Source organism: Merops nubicus, unplaced genomic scaffold (assembly GCF_000691845.1).
Source record: "Merops nubicus isolate BGI_N331 unplaced genomic scaffold, ASM69184v1 Scaffold53175, whole genome shotgun sequence".
NCBI classification, from domain to species: Eukaryota; Metazoa; Chordata; class Aves; order Coraciiformes; family Meropidae; genus Merops; species Merops nubicus.
Window position 1 is genome coordinate 1 of NW_008608682.1, and position 9,565 is coordinate 9,565.

The 9,565-nt window shown below is 38.7% G+C and overlaps 2 protein-coding genes across 2 annotated transcripts; one reads left to right on the forward strand and one right to left on the reverse strand.

The window, feature by feature from the left end:
• Positions 1-45: 45 nt before the first annotated feature.
• On the forward strand, positions 46-4,989 carry RPF1 (ribosome production factor 1 homolog (S. cerevisiae); the record flags this gene model as incomplete). Its single annotated transcript, XM_008940302.1, has 8 exons — positions 46-102; positions 1,019-1,099; positions 1,532-1,627; positions 2,320-2,473; positions 3,078-3,160; positions 3,995-4,176; positions 4,259-4,385; positions 4,948-4,989. Coding segments are annotated over 8 exons (822 nt in total), but the record flags the coding sequence as incomplete, so codon positions are not given.
• Positions 4,990-8,785: 3,796 nt separating this feature from the next.
• On the reverse strand, positions 8,786-8,911 carry GNG5 (guanine nucleotide binding protein (G protein), gamma 5; the record flags this gene model as incomplete). Its single annotated transcript, XM_008940303.1, has 1 exon — positions 8,786-8,911. A coding segment is annotated over one exon (126 nt), but the record flags the coding sequence as incomplete, so codon positions are not given.
• Positions 8,912-9,565: the final 654 nt, after the last annotated feature.

Here is a 9,565-nt window from a genome sequence, read left to right on the forward strand (position 1 = left end):
CGGGCGGCGGGTCTGGCTAACGGGTCGCTCTCTCTCTCCGGTTAGGAGAAGCTGGCCGCCAAGAAGAAGCGGAGGAAGGAGCGAGAAGCCCTCGGAGACAAGGTGAGGGCTCCGGCTTCTGCCCGGCCTGGTGCTGGGGGCTCTTCAGTGTGGAGGGTGAAATGGTTTCTCCAGACCTCTGCGGGGCGGAGCAGTGACCTCGGTGCTCGCTAGCCGGGTGGCCCCCGGGGCACTGTGTACGCAGCAGCTGGGCTTAGAAACCTTGCTGGTGGTGTCTTCAACGGTGCTCTGATCAGGCAGGGTGAGATTTAAGCTAATGGTGGCATAAAAGCAGTCTCTTCCTGAGATGTCTTCTCTGGCTGATGTGGGTGCTATGGCATTGCGTTGATGTTGCTAGCAATTATACTCTAGTAATTTCTCTATGAATTAAAACAATCAGTTCTGATCAAACCCTACCTGGACCAGTTGTCTGCTTGTTTCCAAGCCTAGCCACGAACAAGAGTTTTTCTTTTTTTCCTGAACTACGTCAAAAGCCTATTGACAGCTGAAGGCAGTCAGTTGTGAGTTCCTGTAGTATCGTCATCTCACAAGGGTAGTAAACATCACACACTATTAGTCATTAAATCTTACATGCCAAGGCTCAAATCTGTTGCTGCTGCAAGCAGAGCTTTTGTTTTCCATGGAAGAAAAGTGGATAGAAATGTCCCATATCCCCTCCACCCCTCTTTTTTTTTGTTTTTTTTTGCTTTGTTTTGGAACCCCTGTTTCTTAGTTACACTGTAACTGAGCCATGTCACTGTTCTAGCAATGCTTGTCCATATGATGATCTTTGGTGTTACAATAATAGTGCATGTTTTTAATCAAGGTGATGTTGTAACTTGTTTTTTAAAAGCTGGCATAAAATAAATAATACTTCTGTGTGGCAAGGTACACAATGTTGTGGTAGTATGAATGTGTTTTTTGCAGTACACTGAAAAATTGCATCAATGTGTTACGTTAATAAACATATTTATTTTAGGCACCACCAAAAGCCATACCAAAGACTATAGAAAATCAGAGAGTATATGATGAAACAACTGTAGATCCCAACGATGAAGAGGTAACTGCTTTATTTCTGGATATACCATTAAGTTCACCATTTTTTTTCTGAGAAGGGACATAAAATGGAGTGATGAAGCTTACCATTCACCACTCCTGTGTTACCACTCCCATTCACCACTCACAACTGTGTGTTGATCAATCGCTTTTTACAGGTGATGGGTTCACTAAGAGGTGATGACATTCTTTCATTATCTGCATCAGATAATTGCCTTTTGCATTACTCTTACTGACAGTAAGACTTGCAAGTGTTCAGCACACTAGATTCTTAAGAATGTAAAAACCATGTGCTTTCTGATGATTCATTATAAGATTTTGTGAATTTAAATTTTTCCTACTAAATTAAATTTCATCAAAATTTAGATCAGAGACGGAACAATTGTTCTTCAGTTATTTCCTATCTGGTGGATTAACAAGACTTCTGTTCTTTCAGGTTGCTTTTGATGAAGCAACTGATGAATTTGCACCCTACTTCAACAGACAGACAGTTCCCAAGATTCTTATCACAACATCAGACAGACCTCGTGGGGTGTGTATGTTTTACTTGGAGATTTCTAAGCAGTCCACTGGTTGTAAGATAACAAAGGTTTTCATATTACGGTTGATACAGTTGAAAATAATAACCTTTCACATGAATTTTTTTTTTTCCTACTGTTTTATTTAGTGACTATGAATAACCTTGTTTATGGATATAATGTTAGTTTCTCTAGCACTGTTTGTTTTCTTCATAACAAAAACCATGCATATGTTCTTGCATGCAAATGATCTGCACCACCTAACTGGGGAGATACTGACATTTATGAAAACCATAAAGGAAGTGGTTTTAAAAAATGGGAAAAAGCACACTCCAAAGAGTTTATCTGGAAACTCAGCTATCAGTACCTGAAGCAATAGTTACGTATTTTGAAAAGTTATGGACTTTTTGTAAACCAATGTCCCTAAAAAATAATGAGATGGGATGTTCCTGTTTTACTATAATTGAGGTAGGAAAAAAAAAATCCTTTTTAAAACAAAGTCCCTGGTGTACTGCAGTCTTTACTCCAAAATAATTTTTTTTTTCCACTGACTGACTGAAGTAATTCAGTATCTTGTCTTCAAACATTGATAGAGATACTGGAAGTAATAAATCATCAGGGAGGGCAGTTGAACGGAGGAACCCTCTGCTCCCATTACGTGAACTTGGTGCTGTATTTACCACACTGCAATTCATCTGTTTTGCAGAGAACAGTGAGATTCTGTGAACAGCTGTCTACTGTTATACCTAACTCACATGTCTACTATCGACGAGGACTGGCTTTGAAAAAGATCATTCCACAGTGTGTTGCAAAGGACTTCACAGATTTAATTGTCATTAATGAAGATCGCAAAATACCAAGTATCCTTTTCTGTACTTATTAAAATAGAGACACTAGCTCTGGGCCTGGTGGGGAAAGAAAAAATTCTGTAGCATGCATCAGAGATTTGCTTTATTCTGGACTTTTTTTCCCCTCGACTGTGCAGGGTACAGTGTAACCACAGAGTTAAAAATCACCATGCCAACTTGGATATGTGATGGCTGATGGAACTCGAAAATATTAAAGAAAGTGGGTGGGCTTTTTTTTTTTTTTATGGTTTGTAATGTATATTTACATATGTATGTTATTATTTCAGTAAATTTAACAGTTTGATGAACTAACAAGATTTTCTGACCAGGAAGTTGTTTTTAGTTTTGCTGACTAGATAAAATATTACTAATTAAGTGAGAAAGTGATAGAAGAATACTCTGGTGAACTATTGAAACAAAACTGAATGGATGTACTTCACAACACTAGGTAACTAGTCTACGAATGTACATTCAAAAATATAATGAAAACTTGTAAATCCAGCATAGGTCATGAATTTTACACTCTAATGTATTATTGCATTTCACAGAAAATGTTCCTCTGTAAATTACATGTTGAATTCTACCAGCCTATTTTTTTTTTTAACTCGGTGAACAGATGGTCTTCTCTTATGTCATCTGCCTGATGGTCCAACTGCTCATTTTAGAATGAGTAGTGTCCGTTTACGTAAAGAAATAAAGGTGAGATTCCAACAAAATTTTTAAAAGTTTGAAATTGAGTAGTTTGTTGTTTAATGATAAATAAATTCAGTCTACTTGAATTGTCAAAACTGGTTGCACTTTTATACAATTCAGCTAATTTTTTCACAAGCTAGCAGGAGGCCAAGGACCAGTATATTCTACTCCCATAAACAGCATATTTCCCTTTTCATACTTATTTGCTGAATTTCTTGCACTGTCTGCCAGGTATTTTTATAGTCATGCCAATACATAGGAGCTGATAACCTACATCAATAGAGAATAATCAATGTATAGTATACATACAATAGGGTATAAAAAATCAGCAGTATAAAAGATATCAATAGATGTAGTTCCCAGTCTTGTATAAAATCTAGTTTTCCTTATTCTTATACCCCTGTTACTTCTTTTGTAGTAAGCATTGCTTACCTAGCCCTAAATAATTTGCAGTAATTTTTTTTTTTTAAATGAGTAATTTTTAAACTTCATCTGTGCTCTTAGTTGATACTAATACAGAGAGGACTCCTGTGGTAGGTGGACTGCATTATTTGCTGTAATGGGTGCTGCCAGGAGTGGAAACTGGTGCCGGAGAGAGGAAATGTAAAATTATTTGTGCTTTTTCATTCAATTTATAGTGTTGAACCAAATTTATGCTACCTGCTTCTCCTTTACTTGCATACAAACTTAGGTTGTGTTTGAAAAAACAATGAGAGCATGTTATCAGCCCTGTTCCAAAAATTTGGCCCTGGTTGTCTCCCTGCTATTTTATTTCAACCTCTTTGGATAACAGATTAAAATCCTTTTGCCTTCGATCTGTTCTTTGTCTGTTACTTTCAGCGAAAAGGGAAGGAGCCCACAGAGCACGTACCTGAAGTCATCCTGAACAACTTCACAACGCGGCTGGGCCATTCCGTGGGCCGCATGTTCGCTTCCCTCTTCCCGCACGATCCCCAGTTCATTGGAAGACAAGTAGCTACGTTCCACAACCAGCGAGACTACATCTTCTTCAGATTCCACAGGTGATGTTTGCCACAAAACCCACAAGTGAGAATGAATGTTCTCGCAACTTACTTCCTAAATTAAATTTTTTTCTTCCCCAAGATACATCTTCAAGAGTGAAAAGAAAGTGGGAATTCAAGAACTTGGGCCACGTTTTACATTAAAGCTGAGGTCTCTTCAAAAAGGAACCTTTGATTCCAAATTTGGAGAATATGAATGGATTCATAAGGTATGTCTAACTAATGATGATAGTCCTGCTTGGGAAGGGAGACTAAATTTGACATGAAACCTAACCAGAAATCTTAGACTAAAAAAGCAGTATAAATGCAGTTCTTAATACAGAAGTGTTTAACTGGATTATTTAGAGGAATATTTTGAGAAATATGCAAAGTAGAAGCATTCTGCTATATTGCAAGTCAAAAATAAAAATAGCAAGGATGGTGAATATCAGTATACCGTGACTACTTACGTGCAGTATGTAACTTCTTTAACATACACATATAGAAGCAAATGTGAAAAATGCTCCCCTGGCATAAGCTGTTACTGGAAGCCTAGTAAACTTGACTAGGGCTATTTTTGTGCAAAGTGAGAGCAAGAATCATAATGTAAAAATGTCCAAGCTGTTTACCTAAATGTCACTTCTGAACAGTGAGTAGAAAGTAACACTGACTCTGCACATCTTCAAGTGAAATGAAGTATTACCACCTCACTGCAACCTCCTTTTGGGAGGTCATCCTTGTTTGTATCCTTTTGCATGACTGCTGGTTAATAACTCCTCTTTTAAATTTCAGCGCCGAGAAATGGACACAAGCAGAAGAAAATTTCACTTGTAAGGAACAGCTATCTGCCAGTTGCTGGTGACCAGAAATACAAGTGCTTTGAACTATGGATTATCTCGGACTCTTAACTAATGGTGACACTGAACAGGATCTGTGTGCAGAAAGACAAACTGCAAACATTAAACATGCTACAGGAGCACACCAAGTAGGACACATCTTTCTTCCTACGTTTTTATGGAAATCCAGCATGTCTCTTTTCAGTTTAACAGGAAAAGCTATGGCAATGTCAGAGCAGCCTATAATTTATCTATCACTGAAGATTTCCCATGGCTGCTGCTGTGCTGTAGAGTCAAGTTACACTTTGCAACATCAAAGACAGTAAATATTTTGGTTAAAGATATTCTCATAATAAAATATTTCTAGCTGTACAGCTTTTTTTTTTTTTTCTGTTAAGCAGCTGAGTCCAGACATCTTTGGTTTAATCAGGTAAGAGACAAATATTTTAGACCTCTTTCCAACTTAACAGTAAGCTGTTAAGGTATGGCGGCATGTTTAAAAAAAAATGGTTTCCTGTCTAGAGAACATTGAGCAGGCTCTGTGCAATCCAGGAAGTCTGTTAATTCAAGTATGTTTATCGTATCATCATCTTGCATAAAACAGCCATGTTGCTGAAGTTACAAAAATAACATGCCTTACTCCAACAGGTACGTCTTCCGTAATTGTCACATTTAGAAGAGGTGTATACCAAAATCAGTTGATACTCTTGGATATAAAAAAGAAAAAAAACACCAATAGGGGAAAAAGTTCATCAGGCAAGCTTACAGGAAGTACATAAAGCTATCTGATCTGAAAATGCTGCTCATTTGAACATGTGAGGTCTCTGAGCAGGGTTCTTCCCATTAAAATCCTAAAAATGCTTTGTCAGCCTCATAGCTATACTCAAGTTGGCATTCACCCACAGAGTAAGCTACTCTTCTGCCTGAAGTTTGCACACAGGCAGCAAAAATGCCAAGTTTTCTTTTCATATGCAGCTATGAGTGCTTTTTCATATTTACCTAAAGAGTAAGATGGCTCATAGAGTAAGTCATCTGCGAGGGCAGAATTACTCCTTTAGATAAAGAATAATTAAGTTACTCCTTGTCTTTATTTGATGTCTGATAGGGACAGCTGTATAGTTGAATTACAAAGTAACAGCCAAACTTTTTTTGTTCTGTGCTGTGCTTCTAAGCGTAGTACAGATGAAGCCTCAGTGTTCTTTAAGGTTATCAGCCCAACCCCCAGGCAGACAGACCTGCAGCGGCATGGAATGAATGTTTAAAGACAGACAGACACCTGTAGGAGCTCTCCAGCTGCTGTGGGGTGATGCAGGAACTGGTGAGGTGTAAACATACCCAGAAGTTAAGAACCTTGATAAAGTAATTTCAAGACCAGGCTAAGTCAAGACACTTTATTTTTTGCTCGGTGTATAAAACTGATTCCCTTATGAAACAGAAGTATTGTAACTAGCATACAGTTCATTTGGAGAGGTAGATGGTAAGAGGTTTGACAACAGTAGCAATTTTACAGTTAGATTTGGCACGTTAAAGCTAAATAAGCTTTTGTACAGACTTCAAACCAGGCTGCTCCTTAAGGCACTCTACCCATACACACATCAGCAGCTAGGAAAAGATGCTGAAAGATCTGAAAAACAAAACCAAAATGTAGTTAGAAAAGTATCAGTGCTAAATAAAGCCACTCTGTGTCTAAGAATGTGCACTTTCAGAGAACACCATAGACAGCTATTTTGGGGAAAAAAAAATCCTCCTTTTCCACAGCTATTTTGTAAAACTAGCATACAAGAAGGTCATCAAAGCTGTTACAAAAGAACTCAAGCTTAGTGTCTCCTGGAAGCCATACCGCTAAATGGAAGGACAGAAAAGTTCTTCCTTGTCACTTGGTGCCTACAGAAGTACCAGGCACCTACTTTGCCTTTCAAAAGCAGAGGTAGTCTGTGTATGACACTTCCTCCTCACTCCACAGAGGTGGTGTTGAGCATGCAAACATGAACTCTCCTGGCTTATTGTACAACTCCAGGATTACAACAAAGAAATTGCCTATTTTGAGTGAGAGCTTGTCAGGAAAGAAATTTTCCTTGTAGGTGGTGTAACTAAAACTGCTTTTCTAATGACTTTTGCTTGTAACATGACCAGAAACGAGTGCTCTATTCTAAAACCAGAAAGGGGACGTGCTGTAACTTAGAAAGTATGAAGCCTTTTTATGCCCTGCATATGCCTACGTGTGTGTTGACAGAGGAAAGATCATTTGTCGGCATCTGTGCCCAGGACTGTGGCAAAGCTTGGGGGGAACTGAACGTGTCACTGATAAAAGTACAGTTTATTTGCCTTTTCATAGGTTATCAGTCTACAGTGCTTAGAGATAATTTGATTTCTTCCTTGAATTACTGCTTAAAGCTGAAGCTGCAGTAGTGTGAACACAAGCCAGTTTCCCAGAATATTATCTTTTAAATAAGAATTGATAAAATGCACAACAGAAACGACGTTAAAAGACTTAAGAACTGTAAGGCACTTCTCAGTTATACTGCTCTAATTCACTGGTCAAAAAAGGAGGGAAGAGTTTTGGTTAAATACTTAAGTATGAACCTCTATACTGCTACCACTCTGGTCTTTAGTAGCATGAGCCACCTTGTTTATACTCAAACATTTTGGAAGCTTTCTACAGTCTGCTTGAGGGGAGAACAATTTCAACTACTCAGTCTGACTGTGGTCATGTTCCTATAAAGCTGCCTAAATAACACAAATCTAGCAAACTACAGTTCTCTTTGGGTCATGTAAATCAGCTACGAAACCAGAATTCTTCAAGGTTTAAGACTCGCTATGAGACTTCTAAGGATTGCGAACCAAGTTTAGCTGCATTTAGGGTGCTTGGAAGTAACAGGTACACTCTCACTGCCAAGGGATCCAAGTGAAGGGGCAGTGGGGAAGAGGGACATGGTAAAATTATAATTCATTTACTGTGGGCAAAATATCAAACTGCTGTCATGCTCAGAGTCTTGGTGAGACTACTGTGGATCTAAAACTCACCCTTCTAAATAGGTTAGCCTAAAATCTAATCAGAATTTTCAAGAAATGCCAGATTAGTAGTCTTCATAGAGCTAGCAGCAGTGCTAATGAACCTATATAACTTTTGCAATGAAAATCTACATGAGTTTCCAACTGTTCCTAATTATTTAAACTGCCACTCATGTAACAGTTTAAGTGGAGTGTGTGGCTTGATAGAACTCTTGGAGTACATACTTTTTTCTTTTTGCTTAGAGGGCATGTCCTACAAAGGACAGTGCTGTTGGAGACCACCATTAACCTATCCTTGGAAGTGCTCGTCAGAAGTTTAAGAACTAAAGTCTGCTCTATCTGCCACAATCAAGATTCAGCATGTGTGCTGTCAGGCAGATAATCAATCCTAAGTGAGAAATAATGCCCTTAACACAAAAGGATGATGCAACAGAACTACAGTACAACCAGGTTAGTCCAAACAGCAGCGCAGGATTAGCTGGCCCTGCTACTACTTTGCTGCAGCAACAAAAACTGGTGGAAGCTCTGCAGCAAGTAAAAGCTGCTCATAACACTTTGCAATAACGTGTCCAGTACAAGACTATGACCAGAATAGTGAAGGTGGGAGCCCAAAATGAGGATCTAGAGTAACACCATCTGCAAAAATCAGGTATTTCTTCTGAATACTTTAAATACAGGCAGTCTCATTTAAAGCCATAACAACTGACAATTTAATGACAGAACAGTTTACAAATTGTAATTCAAGAACTTACCACTGAAAGATACCGAAGTAGCTCACATAATTACAAAAATGAACAAACTTTCTGGGGTCTGAATGGATTTGTACTTGATGATACTCCTGTGAGTAGGGGATCATGTTGTGCGTTCTGCAGGCAGAACTGCTTCAAGTCCGCTGCCGCCTGAGAGACCTAGCCATAACAAAAGCTGGCATTAGAATTCACTCAGCACTCTGCACGGAGGATGTAACTACATCAAAAAGTATAAAGAATGCCACTAAATGATTCTGCAATACAGCTTACGTAAATTTTATGCAAGTGTCACGGTACTTTTTTGCTTCTTAAAAACAAGAACTTGTGCAGTATCAGAATAAGAATTAATTTGGAAAATTTTCATGTTAAACTTCTAAGTCTGAATGGTGACAGATGGGTGACATCTTGGGGGTGGCTTTTTAATATATATGAAGATCCTTGTTCTAGTACAAATCATTCAAAAAATAAGGCCTGTAGTTAAAGATGCTTGACTCAACTGGACTGGCATTTTATCTTCCCTTGGAAAGCCACCCTTATGAGGAGATAGTAGGCTGTACCTACCTAAAAATATAACAGTGAAAAAATTCTTTGTCTTTCTTTTCTTTGCTGTGACTGTAAGCTCATGAAACAGAACGATCAAAGTTTCACAAAGCATCATCTGCACCGGTATCTTTTGTTTGCAGTTTGTTTAGAGTTTTCTGACAGGGCCCAGTCTCACCCCGACAATGCCCAGCTGGGCTAAATGCACTTGGCGTTTCTTGCTGCCCAGCCTCCATTTTATAGTGCCAGGGCAGGGCCAGCCAAGACGACCTG